Raw genomic sequence first — 20,515 nt, 5'->3', positions numbered from 1 at the left:
AGTCTGGGTGTTTTGATGTATAGTACTTTTGAGATGTTAATTAGATAAACATAAGGAAGTTAAGAGGTAAAGTGTAAATTTGCATTTGTTCAATACAGCATTCAAGAGTGGGAGTAAAACCTTGCACCTAGCTGGGAGACGCCAAGCAATGTGTTTAAATAACTAATAAAATTAGTGGGATGAAAATGTTATTGTTCGAAGATGTGACATTAAAAACCTAGGATGCAATGGAAAATTTACATTGAAATGGGAAGCTAGATATAAACAGAAAGGAATTTGTGTTTGTAGGGCAGAGGCATTTAAGATCTAACCAGCCTGTAAGCCTACAACTGTGTCTGCAAAGGAACCAAATTGAAAGGAACCTCATATTTAATTTGTCAGGTCAAATGTGCTTTGCCTGGTGTCTGTTTAAAGTCTATGGGTTATTGTTGCCTTGGTGAAGATTTACCTGGAGTGATTAATTTGGGGATTTGTTTAAAAACTATTATGGTAGTAATTTGTAGACATGTGTATGTGTTTAACTTGTTAAATTAATAAATGATTAGTTTAGTTTTATATATAAAAAAATCTTTTGAGGCTCGGTGGTCTTATTCCTGAATTCAGAGTTGCATCTCAAACATACCAATTAAAAATATAGGTTATGACAGTTGTTCAAGTTTCCCTCTCGGATTTAAACAACTGAGCCTTTACCAACTGCTGTGTTATAACACCCAGTGACAGAGAAGGAACAGTGATATATTTCCAAGTCAGGATGGTGAGTGGCTTGGAGGGGATCTTCCAGGTGGTGGTGCTCCCATGTGTCTGCTGCCTTTGCCTTTCTAGATGGTAGTAGTCATGGTTTTGGAAGGTGCTGTCTAAAAAGACTTGGTGAGCACCTTCTAAACCCAAAAATTAGGGTGTGAACAATTGGAAAAACGATGAGATGCCCTCGCTCACATGAAATATTGGGGTGGTCTCTCTCCAGTGTGACTGTGTTGCTCTGTCAGTATATGGGATAACCAACTTCATCTCTTCCCACATCCAGCTGCTGAGTGATCAGTCTGCAGTGTGAGTGATCCACGACTTTCCAGCTCAGACTGGAATTCGGTCCCTTCCCACATTCAACAACTTGCATTGATATAGCACCTTAACAATAGTAAAAATGCCCCAAACTGCTTCACAGGAGTGGTAACAGTCCCCACATTAACATGATGGTTTCTTGACAACTCTGTGCTCATGTCTCCAATTGAATCTCTAAAAGACTGCTGTAATTTCCATACAAAAAACAGGAATGCACAGATTTTACTGACATAAACCAGTGTGTCTGAGAAATGTTCTATAACATTGCGTAACAACCTTACGGTTGGAAAACCACAGATCCTCTGACTCAGTATGATCCATGCCTTGGTTGACCTGCTAGGAATATAAAATAAATGGTAATTGTTTGTCTATTTCATGTCAGTGACATCACACACATTTATTTTAGTCCAATGTCTCAGAGCTGATTGTCTTCCAGACAAATTTCTTCCAACAATCTTAATAACGAGTCTTCCCTGTCTCCCAGTTTGTTTCTATTGCTCCTGCATTCAGCCGATCCCATTCTCATTTCCATGGATACTTCTCACTGGTATTGTCACTATTGTTTTCTTCTCTTTACTGTTTCTAAATCCGTTTCCTATCTGCTTTATGTCTCTCCATTCTGACTATTCAGGCATTGTTCCCAAAGTTGGTACGGATATAAAATGTGTCAAGCAGCATGGTATATATACTGTATCTGCTGTGTGCCTGCCATTTTCACCAGTCCCTCTATGTCCTCCTGACATTAGTTACTATCTTCATAACAGTTTCCTGTATTTCCCAGTTTTGTGTCATGTGCAAATTTGAAATTCTGCCCTATCTCCATGTCCAGGTCAGTAACATATATCAAAGAGATCACCAGTGCCAACACTAGACCCTGGGGTCACACTGCTGTAAACTCCCATCCATTCTGAAAAACAAACTTTTCTGCTTCCTGTCCCTGAGCCAATTTTATACCCAGACTGAAACTCATGGGTTTCAGCTTTGCTGACAAGGCTATTGTGTGGTACCATATTAAACATCATTTGAATGCCCATGTAAAAGGTATCAACCCCATTCCCCTCATACACCCTCCCATTACTTCATCAAGTTGGTCAAAAATTATTTGTCTTTAACAAATCCATGGATTTTCTTCATTTATTAATCCATGCTTTTCAAAGTGCCAATTGATTTTCTCCCAGATTGTTGTCTCCAACCTTTCCCCACCACAGATGTGAAGCTGATTGTCCTGGAATTGCTGTGTTTTTGAACAGGAGTGTAACATTTACAATCTGTCAGTCCTTTGGCACCACTACTATATAAGGAGGATTGGAAGATTGTGACCAGAGCCTCCACAAGTTCCATGTGAAGGATGCTGTCTCTGACAGTGCAGCAGTCCCTCAATGTCACCCTGGAGTGTCAGCCTAGATAATGTGCTCAGGTTTATTAATATTTTTTTTTGTTATTGATGTGGGTCATTAAGAAACAATGGACTCTTATGATGTCATCCAGTCCCAGTGCGATTATGTCATCCAGTCCCAGTGCGATGATGTCATGAAGACTATTCAATACCAGCGGAGCGTTAGTGGTGAAAACAGTTTTGTTCGAGATGGCAGCAAGTCCATTACTGATAGATCAGCAAATGGAATTAATGGGAAAGAAAGTGAGGCAGCTCATGAACATCAGGAATAGTGTTGTAAATTATGGAGAGGAACAAAATCTTCAGTACCTGCTAGTTGTGGTGCAATACATGTCCCAGGAGCAACAATGAACAAACTCAGTGGAATATTGAACTATTGAGTCAAGGCAGAATTATATTCTTTCTCCTTGTGACCTGCCTCAGAATTCTCTCCATCACCAGACCATCAACATGAGGGGAATTAACATTTTCAATAATTCCAAGAGGAAAGTAAAGGCTGTAATTATCCAGGATGTTCTTCTGAAATTTACGCTACCTCCCATTGTCACCAAGGCTGGCAATGGGCCACTCAATGTTAGGATTTTGCTGTTGCCTCTGTCCCAGATGTGGTTCAATATAGACTTAATGTTAAGAGAAAGGGGTGGGATTGGAAGGTCAAAACTGCTCACAGGCTATAGTGGGTGATGTTTACTAGAATTGGCCAAAAATTGTGGATCTCATAGGAACCAATACTTTTTCCCCAGTATTAGTCAGTTTGGTTGGTGTTGTCCACCCGATAGGACAGGAAGTGTCCTCATGTCTGTCTGTTTGTATTGGTGTGAATGTGTCTCTGAGTGTGTATATGTGTGTGCGTGTGGAGAGAGGTTGCCTGCATGTGTGCGTCTTTGTGTGTGGAGAAGATGTCGGTATGTGTTGTGTGTGGAGAGAGGTTGTGTGTTTGTGTGTGTGGAGAAGATGTCGGTATGTGTGTTGTGTGTGGAGAGAGGGTGTGTGTATGTAAGACAGACAGACTAAGTGTATGTGGGTCTCTGTGATTGGGTCTCTGTGTGTGCTGCTTCTCATTCGCTTTAACGCAAACCTTCCTCTCCAAACAGACAATGTGGCTTTTGAGAATCCCATCGAGTTATGTGAATGTTACAATTACAACATTCTTCAGATATTCTTCAACTACAGGCTGACTGTGTGCTGTGTAAAACCTGACATCAGCACAACCAGGCCCACTTCTCCTGGAACAACATGAAGTGTCTGCTGCTTTCCAGGTCCCTTCCTTTCCCCTCACTATTATCCTCAGATCGTTTGCAAATTCCTTTTGAGGTGCGACATTCTTTTCCGGAATCCATGTTGAGGATCTCTAATGGATCCTTCTCTTCCCCAGTAATCAGAAACAGAATAGCTTCAGATCCCTTCAAGCATCTTCCCTGTGATCGTGGTCACATTGATGGGCCTGTCATTCCCTGGCTCTGATTTGTCCCCGATTTGGAAAGTGGGAACACCATGAGCTACTTTCTGATCTCAGGGAACAATCGCTGACTCTATTGAGCTGCTGAAGATACGGACAATAGGCTCACAGGGCTCCCAACCCATCTCTTTAAACCCCCTTGGGTGGATATCATCTGGGCCTGGAGCACCATCTAGTTTGAGATTTCCTATTTTCTCCAGGGTGACAATCCCTTTCTATTTTAATATTGATGATGTTATTGTCGACAGCACATCCCACAGCTGGAATCTGAGCATCATCCACAGGAGTGCAGACAGATGTGAAACAGTCATTTAACAGCTCTGTCATAGCCTGGCAATCTGATTCAATCTGTCCTCAACTGTCTTTCAGTGGCTCAAAACCACTTTTAACCATCTTCCCACTCCTGTTGGAGCTGGGAAAGCTTTGCTGTTATTCCCACAATTGTTCACCACTTTCTTTCCCAAAGATCTCTTCTCTAATGGCTGCTTTTCTCTCCCTCAATTGTGGGTGATATATGTCTGACACACACACACACACAGACAGACACACACTCACACATCAATAAAACAGGGCATTCCAGGAAATACAAAGCAGCTCTTTCTTTATCTGGAGATAAATGTCTGTTGTATAATTCTCCCAGCAGTTTACAAGTACCTCTGAAATAGTCCATCTGCTACTTTAATGCAGAGTTTAATCAATGTAGTTAAAATAGATTTATTATAAATGAGTTAACACCTGCCTTTCAATGGTGGATACAGAATAATTACCACAATCATTTTCAGACTGGAAACTTAAGCCTGCCATTTCACCTTCAGTCAGTAACAGATCACAGTTTTGCACCAATCTCTGATTTGGCAGCACGTTTCAAGAATTCACCGTTGTTCTTCCTGACTCTAAACACAGTTGTACAGGAGCCTCCTGTTCTGTGTCCAGGAGATCTGAACCATGGAAGGGAGCAGCTGGGACACATTTCTTACACACCTCAGGGTTAAGCCACACAGGGACTTTGGTCTATCTCCTCTCTCTTCACTGACAGCAAAGTGCTGTTTGTCCCTCAATGTGACCCTGACGGACTGTGTCCAGGCTGAATTTCTGTTCCTCGACTCAGATTGTCCTTTCTGAGCTCCAGCCAGGTGATGTTAAATACTCAGCTGGGAAAGGCAAAAAACTACAACAATGTGTTCAAAACAAAGCTGATTTGTTTGAAATTCATCTAGAATATTAAACTTCAGCCCAGTAGCAGGGATTATTAACATCAGCAGAAACAAACCCCAATTGTCAGAATGAACAGTGTTCAGTCCTGGATGTGATTAACAGCAGCAATAACAGCAGAATCCAACTCATTCAGTCACTTATGAACTCGCTGGTCTGTCAGTAGGTGAGGTGACCGAGTGAATAACTTCCGCACACGGAGCAGGTGAACAGCCTCTCCCCAGTGTGAATGTATTTGTGTTTCAGCAGATCCGTTTTGCTTTCAAATCTCCGTTCACAGCCAGAACTTTGAATAGGTTCCTTATCAGTGTGAACAAGTTGATGTGTATTGATTTGGGATGACTGAATGAATCTCTTCCCACACCTGGAACAGGTGAAAAATCTCTGTCCCCCATGTGAGTGTGCTGGTGGACACTGAGTTCACATGAACACCTGAACCCAGTCCCACAGTGAGAGCACATAAACTGTCTCTCGTCAATGTGAATATGTTGATGGCACATCAACTTCACAGAACTTTTATAACATTCCCATAATCCAGACATTTAAAAGATCTTCCATCAGTGTGAACTCACTGCTGTGTCAACAGGCTGATTGAATCAGTGAATCTCTTCCCACACATAGAGCATGTGAATGACTTCTCCCCGCTGTGAACCATCAGCGAATGTGGGTTGTTAAAGCTCTTGTCACAGTCTAAATATTTAAAACCTCTCTCCAATCTGAACTTGGGTATGCAGGCCCGAGAGAGAAAGATGTGAGGTCAGAGCTCAGACAAGGGGGAGCTTCAGAGACAGTTTGTCCTGGTGGGTTAGTGGAAGGGAGGGAAGCAGCAGAGGCAGCTGATCGGATTGTCTTAATCTTAGTGACAAAGAAGCTCCATGAGCTCCTCACACTTGTTGCTGGAGGTGAGGATGGAGGAGAGATGAGAGAGGGAGAGCCCTTCAAAAGGAACTAACTTGTGTTTGACATATTAAAAAGATTCAGCACACTGTGTGTTTGGGAAAAAAAACTGATTTATTTGACTTTTACCCAGAATATTAGCCCCGAGAATTGGGCCAGGGTTTATTAACATCAGCAGAAACAGACCCCAATGAACATGATTCAGTCCTGGATGTGATTAACAGCAAAATCCAATTACTGTAGTCACCAGAGCTTGCTGGTGTCTCAGCAAGTGGGATGACTGAAGGAATCCCTTCCCACACTCAGAGCAGGTGAATGGTCTCTGCCCAGTGTGAACTCGCTGGTGTAAAATGAGGGCAGACGACCACCTGAACCCAGTCCCGCATTGAGAGCACCTGAATGGTCTCCCGTCACTGTGAACACGTTGATGGGACATCAGTTCGCTGGAACTTTTAAAGCACTTCCCACAGTCTGGGCATTTAAAAGGTCTCTCCCCAGTGTGAACTCGCTGGTGTGTCAGCAGGGTGGAAAACTGAGTGAATCCCTTCCCACACTGGGAGCAGGTGAAAGGTTTCTCCCCAGTGTGAAGCCGCTGGTGTCTCAGTAGGGAGTTTAACTGAATGAATCTCTTGCCACAGTCGGAGCAGGTGAATGGTCTCTCCCCAGTGTGAATTTGCTGGTGTACAGTGAGTTGAGATGATCGCCTGAACCCAGTCCCACAGTGAGAGCACCTGAATGATCTCTCATCAGTGTGAGTTCGCTGGTGTTTAATGAGTGCAGACGATGTCTTGAACCCACTCCCACAGTGGGGGCACATGAACGGTCTCTCATCTATATGAACACGTTGATGGCACATCAGATCACGGGAACTTTTATAGCACTTCCCGCAATCTGGACATTTATGTGGTCTCTCATCAGTGTGAACTCGCTGGTGTGTCAGCAGGTTGTATGAATGCGTGAATCCCTTCCCACACTCAGAGCAGGTGAACGGTCTCTCCCCAGTGTGAATTCGCTGGTGTCTCAGCAGCGAGGATGACTCAGTGAACCCCTTCCCACACTTGGAGCAGGTGAATGGTTACTCCCTGGTGTGAACTCGCTGGTGTCTCAGCAGGCACAAGGAATCAGTGAATCCCTTCCCACAATCAGAACAGGTGAACAGCCTCTCCGCGGTGTGACTGCACTGATGAGTTTCCAACTTGGATGGGTAATTGAATCCCTTACCACAGTCCACACATTTCCGTGGTTTCTACCCATTGTGACTATATTTATGTCTTGACAGACCAGATGATCGGCTGAAGCCTCGTCCACACACACAACACGTGTACGATTTCTCCCCACTGTGAACGGTGCTTTTTCCTTCCATGTTCAAAATCCAATGATATTCAGATTAGCACAAATTGGGCGACCCCATCAGAACCGGATGTGATGTTTGGTTTCAAATTCCAGACTGCAAATCCTCCCCTTCTAAAACCCTGTAAAATTGATTTAAAACAGAAAAAAGAGAGTGAGAGCAAGCCCACAAAAACACAAAGGCAGGTTGTGAAATTGAGCTGAATGAATTTGGTAATCTGTGGGCCTGGAGCTAGGAATAAGTGACCATGAAAGCTGGTGGATTGTTGCAAAAGCCCAACTGATTCACTAATGTCCTTCAGGGAAGGGAACATGCCACCTGGTCTGGATCTACACAAGACTCTGGCCTCTGTTACAGGAGAGAAAGGGAGGGAGAGAGGGGCAGGAGAGACGGGGTGAAAGATTTTATACATCTACAATGCAACTAAAGCTTTGACAGGATCTCCCAAACCCTCAGCTTCCATCCCAAGAAGGACCAGGGTAGCAGGTGTATGTGAACACCATCACTTCCAAGTCACAAACCATCTTGACTTGTCTGACATCCAGTACTGGGAAAGAGACATTTCCTCCATTTAAATATTGAGAAGGCAGAAGCCATTTTCTTCAGTCCCTGTTACAAACTCCACTCCCTAGCCAGACTCCATCCCTCTCCCTGGTAACTGTCTGAAACTGAACCAGACTGTTCACAACCATGGTGAAATATTTCACCTTAAGATGAGCTTCCAACCACATAGCCACATCATCACCAAGATCGCCTATTTCCACATCAGTAACATCTCCTGACTCCACCCAGTCTCAGTTCATGTGCTGCTGAAACTCTCATCCATTCCTTTGTTACCTTTAGACTTAACTAGCCTAATGCTCTCCTGGCCGGCCTCCCACATTCAACCACTCTGTAATTTTCAGGTCATGTAAAACTCTGCTACCTGTGTGCTTACTCACACAAAGTCATGTTCACCCCGCACCCCTGTGCTCAGTGACCTACAAAGGTTTCCTTTTCATAAGCACCAACATTTTAAAATTATCATCCTTGTTTTCCTCCATGGTTGTGATCATCCCTGTCTTTGTAATCGCCTCCAGCCATATACCCCTCCGAGATCTCTACCCTCAGCTAATTCCAGCCTCTTGAGCATTCCCGATTTTAATCGCTACACCATGGGTGACCGTTCTTTCATTTGCCTAGTCCACAAGCTCTGAAATATCCTCCTTAAATCTCTCCACCGCACTTTCCCCCTTTAAGATTCTCCCTAAAACCTACCTCTTTGACCAAGCTGCCCTAATATCTCGTCTTGTGGCTCAGTGTCAAATGTTAATTTGTGACATTTCTGTGAAATGTCTTGGAAAGTTTTATTATTTTAAAGGCAGAATATAAATACAAATTATTGTCACTGACCTGGACACATATCGTTGTTTCTGTCTCATCAAGAAGACATTGTTAATCAAAGCGTGAAGCAGACAGAATGGGAGCAACTTGTCCATCAGTCATCGAAAAGGTTCCAAAAATATCGCCCCCTAGAAAGATGGCGGCAGCGCATGCGCCCTGCTGCACATTGCCCCCAATAAAGATGGCGGCCGCTAATCAAGATCTGCAACTGGGAGAAAGCTGCGGCCTCGCTCGGTGCAAAAGGGGAGACGGGCCCAGGGAAACCGGGAAGTTCGATTTTTGGCGTTTGCGGTTTACACAACATGTTTACGAAACCGATTCGCTCACCCACTGGATCCATCGTTCCCTTCCCCCCGCCATTCACCCACTCACCGATTGCGGATCCGAGAAAGAACCTTATCTCGAGCGCCATTACTCACACTGCGCATGCTTCACTCCCAAACCGGCCCCGCCCCTCATTCACTCCGATTGGTTGGAGGACCAGCCGGTCCTCCAGTGCTGCCCCCTCTTCCTATTGGTCTGGAGCTGCCGTCAATCAGCCGGGCATTGTGACGGTTTCAAATGGTGAGAGCGGCCACAGACTCAGCCTGACTTGCTGATTCTTGGCAGCATTTTCTGTTTGGGAATTAGAGCTAGAGATGGATGGTCAGTTCCCCTCTGTCCGGGGGGGATTCACACTCATTTCCTTAGTGCACTGATTATCACTTTTACTTTACATGAGAAAGTCCCCGGTTCAATCCCGGCTGGAAACTTTGTGTTTACAATTTATTTTTATTCATTCATGAGATGTTAGGGAGGAGTTCAAGGATTTTGACCCGACAACAGTGAAGGAACAGCGATACATTTCCAAGTCAGGATGGTGAGTGGCTTGGAGGGGAACGTCCAGGTGGTGGTGTTCTCATCTATCTGCTGTCCTTGTCCTTCTTGGTTTATTGTTAGAAGAGGTGGAGTTCAAAGAGTCTGGTGATCCAATGAAAATTTACATTGAATGAGATGTGCACTCGATCTTACTTAGCTTCCAATATATAAATTAACAGATTCAGACAAAAGAAAAATAACTGATAAAGGCAAAATAGTGTGGATGCTGAAAATCTGAAACAAAAACAAAAAATGCTGTAAAAACTCAGGAGGTCTGACAGCATCTGTGGAGAGAAAGACAGAGTTAACGCTTTGAGTCCTTATGAGTCTTCTTCAGAGCGAAGAGAATAAAAATGTGGTGAAATTTATACTGCTTAATGGGGGTGGAGCAGGTGAAGCTGCATTGAAGGCCAGCGATACGTGGAGTTAAAAGAGAGATTGCCAAAGATGTCATAAACAAAAAGTCAAAGGGTGTTGACGGTGATGGTACTGGCGAAATGAGGTGCTAATGGTGACATTAAGGGTAGAAAGCAGAATGTGATAATAGTCGGACAAGGGTAAGCACTCTGGAAAAAAACATGAGCAACTGACAGATTGCTCTAGTGGGGGTGGGGTGGTGGGAGAAAAGATCGAAAATAGGCTATAAGGTGGGGATAAAACGATGAATAAAATTGAAAATGAATTTTAAAAATAATAATAACAATAAGTGGAAAAAATAACAATTAAAAAGTGAAAATTAATATTGAAAATAGTGGATAAAAAAAGGGGTGAGGATGGAGGAGAGAGTTAATGGGCTGAAGTTATTGAACTCAATGTTAAGTCCGGAAATTAACTGAAACTGGGATTGTAATGGCGGCCAGATTACCCACAATCCCGTGCGCCTTAGAAACCGCCCTATCTGCCGCGGGTTGTCTGGGTGGAATGCGCATGCTCGGAGTCTCCTGCTCTCTTTGCTTGAGGTTGGTGCCGGAGAGAAGCCGGAAGCGGCGGATTGAGAGATTGGAGAATGTTCATTGGTTCAGATTCGGCTCTGTGGCCGCACTCGGGGTTTATAAACCCCTCCCCCCGACACTGGCCACTCACCTGACAGCTCACAATGCCCGGCTGATTGACGGCAGTTGCGGACCAATAGGAGAAGTAGGCAGTGCTGGATGACCGAATGGGAGCAGCTGCTCCTCCAGCCAATGAAAGTGAATGAGGGGCGGGGCTGAGCCCGGATCTCCCTCATTGGCTGAAACTCTGCATCGTTCTGAAAACGGATTGTCTCAAACTCCAGGAGAAAAGTGGACCTTTCTGTTTGTGACTTTAAACAGATGAAACCCTGTGGGTGTGGAGCAGACATTTCAATATTTGTTACTGATGAAACAATGTACAAACAATTCAAGGGCTGACTTTAAGGAATAATAGGGCAGACAGGGAAAGTCATCGTTACCACTGGAGGGAAAAAGGTTTCAATAAATGAACGAGCAGAAGGGTTAGGACAGGTTAGGGAGAAGGTTAATACTGTCATCATTCAGAACATCACATGGAAGCCAAGGCCAGAGAGAGGGAGGCCCACCACAGACAGGTCGAGAAGGACCAGAAGGGAAATATTACCTTTGTCACAGCCATATAGAATGTCATTTGTGGCTTCAATAAGAACTGTTTTGGAACTGTGGTGGGGAATAAACCTGATTGGAGGGATTCAAACCTGGTGTCCGAGGAAGGATGGACATGGATTTGGGACATTACAAAACGTTTAAGTATTTTTGAAAGGAAAGTGAGGCTAGAAATGGGGCGGCAGCATGCAAAGATGCTGAAGGGTTTGTGTTTTTATTTAAGGACAGTGGTAATGACGTAAGATTTAAAGGAGAGAGGAACAGTACCTGAAAAGAGAAAACCATTGACAATGTTAGCAAAGATGGGGAAGTTGTGTTGTCAGTCGTTTAGTGGCAATAGGGTTGAGAGAGAAGGTGGTGCCCACAGAGGGCACCGAGAGGTCATGAGGGAAGGTGGGAGAGAAACTGGAGAAAGATGTGGGCTCAGGTCTTGGACAAGGGGGAACTTTAGAGACAGTTTGTCCCGGTGGGAGAGTGGAAGGGAGGGAAGCAGCTGATCGGATTGTCTAAGGCTTAGTGACAAAGAAGCTCCATGAGTTCCTCATATTCTAGCTGGAGGTGAGGATGGAGGAGGCAGGGGTAAGGGAGAGCCCTTCAAAAGTAACTAACTTGTGTTAGAGATATTATAAAGGCTCGACACACAGTTTACCTAACACAAAGCAGATTTATTTCAATTTTACTGGGTTGGAGTTTATTAACATCAGCAGAAACAGACCCCAATGAACACTGTTCAGATCTGAATGGCATTTGTAAGAAAATCCAAACCCTGCAGTTCCTTGTGGACTCTGTGGTGCTTCAGCAGGTGGGATGAGCGAGTGCATCCCTTTCCACACACTGAGCAGGTGAATGGCCTCTCCCCAGTGTGAACTTGCTGGTGCCTAAGCAGTGTGGATGACTGAATGAATCCCTTCCCACACACAGAGCAGGTAAATGGCCTTTCCCCAGTGTGAATGTGCTGGTGTTTCACTAGGGTGGATGAATCAGCAAATCCCTTTTTACATATGGAGCAGATGAATGGCCTCTCCCCCGTGTGAACTCGCTGATGTGTCTGCAGGATGGATGACTGAGTGAATCTCTTCCCATACACAGAGCACGTGAATGGTCTCTCTCCAGTGTGAGTGCGTCGATGAATTTCAAGCTGGGATGGTCTATTAAATCCTCGCCCACAGTTCCCACATTTCCATGGCTTCTCCCCAGTGTGAACTCGCTTGTGTTTCAGTAGGGTGGATGCATCTGCAAATCCCTTTTCACACACAGTGCAGGTAAATGGCCTCTCCCCATTGTGAACTCGCTGGTGTGTCTGCAGCGTGGATAACTGAGTGAATCCCTTCCCACACTCAGAGCAGGTAAACGGCCTCTCCCCAGTGTGAATTCCCTTGTGTTTCAGTAGAGTTGAAGGATCAGAAAATCCCTTTTTACACACTGAAAATGTGAATGGCCTCTCTCCAGTGTGAGTGCGCCGATGAATTTCCAACTGGGATGGGTAACTGAACCTCTTCCCACAGTCCCCACATTTCCACGGTTTCTGCCCAGTGTGACTGCACTTGTATTCTGACAAGTCAGATGATCGGCAGGAGCCTCGTCCACACACAGGACACGTGCACGGTTTCTCCCCATGGTGAACGGTGCTTTTTCCCTCCATGTTCAAAATCCGATGATATTCAGGTTACGATGAATTGGCGACACTGTCAGATCCTGATGTGATGTTTGGTTTGGGTTTCCCGACTTCAAATCCTCCCCTTCTAATGCCCTGTGAAATTGGGTTAAAACAGAAAAAAGGAAGTGAGAGAGAACCCACATAAACACAAAGGCAGGTTATGAAATTGAGCTGAATGAATCTGGGAACTTGTGGGACCGACACTAGGAAAAAGTGACCATGAAAACTGCTGGATTGTCATAAAAACCCAACTGGTTCACTAATGTCCTTCACGAATGGAACCTGCCAACTAGTCTAGGCCTATACAAAACACCAGCATCTCTGGGAGGAAACAGAGAGGGAGATGGGAGAGGCAGGGGTGAAAGAGAGAGATTTTATACATCTACAACTCCACTGGACCTTCGACAGAATCTCCAAAACCCTCAACCTTCACCACCTGGAAGGACCAGGGTAACAGGTGCATGTGACACTGTCCTGACTTGTCCGGCATCCAATACTGGATGAACAGAAATTTCCTCCATTTAAATACTGAGAAGACTGAAGCCATTGTCTTCAGGCCCACTACAAACTCCACTCCCTATTCAACGACTCCATCCCTCTCCTTGACAACTGTCTGAGGCTGAACCAGACTGTTCACAATCATGGTGAAATATTTCACCCCAAGATGAGCTTCCAACCACATATCCACATCATCACCAAGACCGCCCATTTCCACATCAGTAATAAAAACAGAAGATGTCGGAAACACTCAGGAAAGATAGAGATGTAATAGGTTTTGAGTCAGTGAAAGGGGGATTGTGAGGGAAGAACAAAATGGAAGGTCTGTGATCAGGTAGATCCACCTCAGTAACATCGCCCAGCTTTGCCATTACCTCAGCTCAACCATTTCCGAAACTCTCATCCATTCCTTTGTTCCCTCTAGACATGACGATGCTGACACTTTCCTATCCGGCCTCCCACATTCAACTTCCATAAACCTGAGATTATCCAAAATTTCACTCTCTGTATCACAGAGTCACAGAATTGTTACAGCACAGAAAGAGGCTATTCGGCCCACGCCGTCTGCACTAGCTCTCTGAATGAGCAGTTCACTTAATGCCAATCCATACCTTCTCCCCATAACCCTGCACACACTCCCTTTTCAGGTATTAATCCAATTCCCTCTTGAATGCTTCGATCGAACCTGCCTCCACCACACTCTCAGGCAGAGCATTCCTGATCTTAACCACTCACTGTGTGGTAAGGTTTCTACTAATATCTCCATTGATTCTTTTTCAATTACCTTAAATTTTTGCCCTCTTCTTCTCGAACCTTCCACCAATGGGAATATTTTCTCCCTCTCAACTCTGTCTAGACTCCTGATGATTTTGAATACCTCTATCAAATCTAAAAAAATCTTACTCACACCGTGTCCCTTCCCCCCATCAGCACTCTGCGGATTGGCCTACACAGGCTCCCAGTGAAGCAACACATCAATTTTAAACTTCACATCCCTGGTTACAAATCCTTCTGTGGTCTCCTCCTCTCCATTTCCAGTCACACAGATGTTCAAAATCTCATAGCATAAATAAAACAAACAAACCTTATTCTTTCCACATTCAAAAGCTGATAATATTCAGTTTCTGAGGAATTGAGTGACTGTGAGACTTGAATATGATTGTTGATTTGAGTTTCCTGTCTTGAAATCCTCCCCTTCTAATATCCTGCAAAAGAAATTTACAAGACCTATATCAGAAGAGACAAATATTTCTCTTGGTGAAGTGTAAATCCTCCGCTTCAAACCCCCTGTAAAAGGAGTGTCCAAAATCAAATCCCTGAGAGTCCAGGATGCAAATTCACCACATTCTCTCCTCCTGTTACCTGGACCAGGATGACCGCGCATGCGCCCTACAGCACATTGCCCCCTATAAAGATGGCGGCCGTTACCCCGGGCCTGGCAAAGGGAGAAATCCAGACTTTTTCGGCCCGTTCTCTGCAAATACAAGACCGGTACCTTGTTATTTGGGGTCTACGGCCTGAACTGTGTCTTTATGAAGCCTCCCTGCCCACTCCGCTGGCTCCATTCCTCCTCACACACCCATTAACTCTGTTAGTTTGCTCCGCTCGACATTCTCTCACGCGCTCTGAGCAGCTTCAGTCACAGACCTGCATTGCACATGCTCATGAAACACACCGAATTGCGCATGCTCCAATCACGCGCGCGCTCGCACACACAGCTCAATGCGCATGTGCAGGGAGCTGCTTTAATAAGGATAGGGCACATTCTGTCCCGCAGCGAATGCTGGGTGACCACCCCGCCATTGAAAGGCGATAATGCAGAATGGAAACCTATGTCCTGTAAGCAGAATACAATGAGTGCCATTGGGCCAAGATATAAAATTGTTGAATCAATTGTTGCAATCTGGCATCCACCATAATTCTCTCCTGGATGTAATGAGCAGCAGAACAAACCCCGTCAGTTAGATCTGAACTCAATGGAGTCTCAGCAGATGGGGTGAGCTAGTAATTATATTTCCGCCATACTTGGTACATTTAAACCGTGTCTTGCCAGTAGCAGTACTCTGATTTTGGATCAAATCCTTTGAACTTTTAAAGGTGGAGTGTTACCATGTGGGGAAACTGAATAAAGCCCTTTGCACACATGAAGTATCTGAATTTTTAAAAAAAACATTCACGGGATGTGATCTTCGCTGGCTAGGCCAACATTTATTGCAGTGTCCGCAGTTGCCCTTAAAAAGGTGGTGATGAACAGCCTTCTTGAACCACTGCAGTCCATGTGGTGTAGGTACACCCACAGCGCTGTTAGGAAGGGAGTTCCAGGATATTGACCCAGTAACAGTGAAGGAACACCAATACATTTCCAAGTCAGGATGGTGAGTGACTTGGAGTGGAACTTCATGGTGGTTGTGTTCCCATGCATCTGCTGCTCTTGTCCTTCTAGATGGTAGTGGCCGTGGGTTTGGAACGTGCTGTCTAAGGAGCCTTAGTGAATTCCTGCAGTGCATCTTGTAGATGGTACATACTGCTGTCAATGTGCGTTGGTTGTGGAGGGAGTGAATGTTTGTGGATGTAGTAGCAATCAAGCCGGCTGCTTTGTCCTGGATGGTGTCAATCTTCTTGAGTGTTGTGTGAGCTGCACTCATCCAGGCAAATGGGGCGTATGCCATCACACTCCCGACTTGTGCCTTGTAGATGGTGGACACGCTTTGGAAAGTCAGGTGGTGAGTTACTTGTCACACGACTCTTAGCCTCTGACCAGCTTTTGTAGCCACAGTATTTATTGGTTAGTCTAGTTCAGTTTCTGGTCAATGGTAACCCCCAGGACGTTGATCGTGGGGGATTCAGTGATGGTAACACCATTGAACATCAAGGGACGATGTTTGGATTCTCTCTCTTGTTGGAGATGGTCTTTGCGTGACATTTCTGTGGTGCGAATGTTACTTGCCACCTGTCAGCCCAAGCCTGGATATTGTCCAGGTCTTGCTGCATTTGGACATGGACGGCTTCATTATCTGAGGAGTCGTGAATGGTGCTGAACATTGTGCAATCATCAGTGAACATCCCCCCTTCTGATCTTATGATGGAAGGAAGGTCATTGATGAAGCAGCTGAAGATGGTGGGGCCGAGGACACTACCCTGAGGAACTCCTGAAGCGATGTCCTGGAGCTGAGATGACTGATCTCCAACAACCACAACCATCTTCCTTTGTGCTAGGTATGATCCAACCAGCAGGTGTTGCACTGGTGAGACTGTGTTGCTGTGTCTGTAAATGGGATGATAGAGTGAATCCCCTTCCTTTTCCAGCTGGTGAATGATCTGTTTACAGTGTGAGTTTACCTATACGTCCTCAGCTCAAACATAGATCTCAAACCCTTCTGGTAATGGGTTCCACATTCTTAGCACTTAGTTAAAGAATCAGTTAAAGAAAAACAAAATACTGCAAATGCTGGATATCTGAAATAAAAACTGAAAATTCTTGAATTCTCAGCAGATCTGTTGTGTCTGTCGGGAGGGAAACATGGTATTCATTTCAGGTCTTTAACCTTTCGTCAGAACGACACTGCATCCGAACTGTTAATTATGCCTCTCAGTCCATAGTTGCTGCCAGATGTGGTCAGGGAACTCAAGAAGAAAAGGAAAATCCATTTTGAGGAATGGGGTCAGAGGAGAATGAAGAGTGAACTGTCCGACTGACCAGAGACTGTCAAGACACCTTTCCCTTCTTTAAGGTGCTGGAACATTGATTCTGATGTTATCAGTGAAATTAACTGATCTGAGACATTGAAAATATTCTCGTTACTGCACATCAGGAATTCAAACCTAATATCGGCTTCGGGACACTCAGAATGCTTGGTAACAGACAAGACAGCGAAAGCCTCGAAGGGAGACGGCACTGATTGAGGGAGAGCTGGTTCCCAGTGACATGGATGTGTCTTCAGTGGGTGGGATCAGACTGTTTCCATGTATCCACAATGAATGCCCCACAATTTATTTTGGAAGAGTAAAGCTGATCGAGAACAATGGTCATTTGGGTGGTGGTAATTTGAAGATTTGACTTACTGACACCCTGCTGGGGATATCTTGCAACTGGGGTTTGTATCATTCTCTGTGGCACAGTTGGTCATTGTATTTGTTTGCCATCTGAATGGTTGTTGTTTCGAGACCATCCAATGATGAAGCTTTTGCCGTTTTCTCCCCGTCAACATTCATTGTCACAGGGTCCTGGTTTGTCAATGGGGACTTGAGCTGCAAGATAACATTCCCATAACGTTGCCAGCTCTACTGTTATCTAGTGAGTTCCAATGTGAATGGTTTTTAAAAAAATAACTTTTCTGTCAAATGTAATGAGAAAAGATTTGGACCTACTAAGTACCTTCATATAACTTATTAGAAATCCATGAAATTATTGGATTCAAACAAACTCATCAATTATTCTCTCTTCCTCAGCTCTACAGTGAGTGAGACAGGGAAAAGCAGAAAAGCAGCAATATTCCAGCCCCGCACTCTCCAATCAGCCACTGCCAGCAGAAAGCGGCTGCTGCAGCTTCAATCAGCGGGTTACTGCCCATCCCTGGATGCAAGATACCCCAACCCGGGCCAAGCCTCTCAATACACGGAGCACAAGCTCAGGAAAATTCAAGTAGATTATATCCCGGTCACTAAACCTCCGAGCAGCATTTACAGAATACCCGAGTGAGTGAGTCACAAATAAAAGTCACAGCTACTTTCTATATCGTTTCACTGGAAAACTCCTTCATTTTATTGAAAATCTGACTGTTGTGAATCTGAAAATGAGCACCATGGGATTTGTGCTACAGATTGACTTGTTTTCCATTGTTTGTCCGTCAGGTTTTCAATTCAATTTGTGTTGGATATTGAAGGCAAGCTGGTTTCAAAATGAGGGCACAAAGCAGGTAAATGTTAAACCCAGGAACAAAACCTGAGGAAAATGGATCCCAATATTTGGAAGGAGGTGCAACAAAAATCGGAAGTTATGAATGATGTCGTTGATGATCGAGTGAAAAGCATTAGACAGTTCGTCAATCATCACGGCTGAGTTGTTGAATGGATGGTTTCAACATGCATCGAATCTCTCCAGGAATGTTCAAATCTTATGGACTGTGCTTCTCATTATTGCTGATTTCAACCAGGTGTTTACAGAACTAACTATCGGATCAATGGAAGAAAAAAACATGCAGCAACCCTCTTTAGCTCTGAAGAAGAGTCATATGAACCTGAAAGGTTAGCTCTGTTTCCCTCTCCACAGGTGTTGTCAGACCCGCTGAGTTTTCGAGCATTTTCTGTTTTTATTTCATGTTTCCAGCATCCGCAGTATTTTACTTTCATCCAAAAATTCTCCTGATATTTGGACTCTGACGGAATGAAGGGCTATCGGGATGTGGTGGAGAATTGGTGGTGGGGCTGGAGATCCGCCCTCCTATGCTGCAGTCTGTATGATTTTCTACCAAGAACATTAGCCTGTGCATTGGGCCAGTCATCGTGGCCGAGTGGTTAAGGCCATAGAGTTCAACTCCATTGGGGTTTCCCGCTTCTCATTATTCCTGGCTTTAACTGTGTGTCTCCAGAGTTAATTATCAGTTCAATTGAATAAAATCCATCCAAACATTCGGGAGTTTTCCTATTTCCCATTATTCACGAAAACATTCACGAAACTTGCAGTTGGAACTGGAACAAAACTTGGTGTCATGCTTGCTATCTGGGTGTTTGTCTCTCCTCAGAGACAAACCCGTGCCCTCTGTCACTCTCAGTGTCGATGTCTGTGTGTGTTCCTCTGTTTGTGTCAATGTGGTTCAGCTCCTGAGGGGGTGAACACATTTTTACCAGCACAAACTTTATTCACATTAGTTGTGCTGCTTCATATTAAAATGTTGCAGAGAAAGATATCAGGATAAAAGATGCAATAGGGGTTTGCAATGTTTGGAAGGAGACGCAGCTCAGAAGTGGAAGATGTGAACGATGTTATTGATGATTGAGAGGAATGCATTGCAACCTTGGGGCTTTTGTAGATCGATTTCCTTCTACACTTTGAAATTCAGAACAAGCTGATTTATCAGGCGGAAAGGAACATTTTTTCTCCATGTATTTTGGGATTTGGAGGATTTTTTCCCCCCACATGTCCGTCTCGCTCTGTTGGCTGAGCATGTGACCCTTTATCTCAGAGTTGTGGGTTTAAGCCTTGTAATTTTTAAAAATTCTTGCTGCTTTGAAAAAAAACCACCAACCTAACCACTGCGGCTACCGTGAAATTTACTGAAAGTGACTGACAGGCATCAAATTCAAACCACTTTCAAGTCGCATCTGTTTCTGCTTCTGTCCCTGCCTCGCCTCCAGCTCCCTCTACCCGTCCAGCTCCCAGGTCAATTAGCTGCTTGATGAAGATAAAGCCAGTTCGTGAGAATGTAAGACACAAGTTGAAATGTTTGCACACAACAGGGTAAAGAGACACCAGGATCTCATCTTCCTGATTCTCCCAGATGCCGATTACGGGGATGTACACAGTGCCGATTATCCACGGTCACACCCTCCTTATGTACGTTGTTCAGCTTTGAAATTGTTCATATTTTCACATTGGATTTCAATGTGGAGAAAGCAGAGCTGTGATAAGCTTATATTGTTCAGCAGATGTACTGCAAGAAGGTACATAACAGGCTGATGGTAACAGTGCTCTCTGGACACGGTGAGCTCCAGTAAAGGATTGGCACCATTAATGTGTCGTTCAATTAGTCTCGTGACAAATATTGTGCTAGAAATGACACGAAAACTCGCTGAATTTGCTCCATAATTTGTTTTCAGACGAGCCGAATACAAGGTAAGAAAGCACATCTCGATGGACTGGGTTATAAAATGGCAGAAAGACTGTGGAAGAAGCATCTGTGGTGTTGGAAAACATAAAATTATAGAAAGCTACAGCAAAGAAAGAGGCCATTCGGTCGGGCCTGCTGCTATCAAAGAGCAGTTGTAATTTGCTGATCCATCAGGAGTAATATTTGTACCAGTGCAAACAGGAGGCAGCAAGATTTATCCTTCTCACCCATATTTTGACCACAAATTCCATGGTCAGTGATTTGCAACCAGCCCTTGTCATTTTTTCGTTCATTCGCTCACTCTACGCCTTGTGTTTGTT

General features: G+C 44.5%; 2 protein-coding genes across 2 annotated transcripts in view; both read right to left on the bottom strand.

The window, feature by feature from the left end:
- The window catches only part of LOC144698497 (uncharacterized), a 757,701-nt gene that overhangs the window by 418,137 nt on the left and 319,049 nt on the right, over window positions 1-20,515 (bottom strand). The window lies entirely within an intron of this gene.
- LOC144697992 (uncharacterized) lies at window positions 6,241-7,098 on the bottom strand (the record flags this gene model as incomplete). Its single annotated transcript, XM_078569942.1, has 1 exon — window positions 6,241-7,098. A coding segment is annotated over one exon (858 nt), but the record flags the coding sequence as incomplete, so codon positions are not given.

This window comes from Cetorhinus maximus, chromosome 23 (genome assembly GCF_964194155.1).
Source record: "Cetorhinus maximus chromosome 23, sCetMax3.hap1.1, whole genome shotgun sequence".
Classification (NCBI taxonomy): Eukaryota; Metazoa; Chordata; class Chondrichthyes; order Lamniformes; family Cetorhinidae; genus Cetorhinus; species Cetorhinus maximus.
This window is presented reverse-complemented; position numbering and strand designations above follow the sequence as displayed.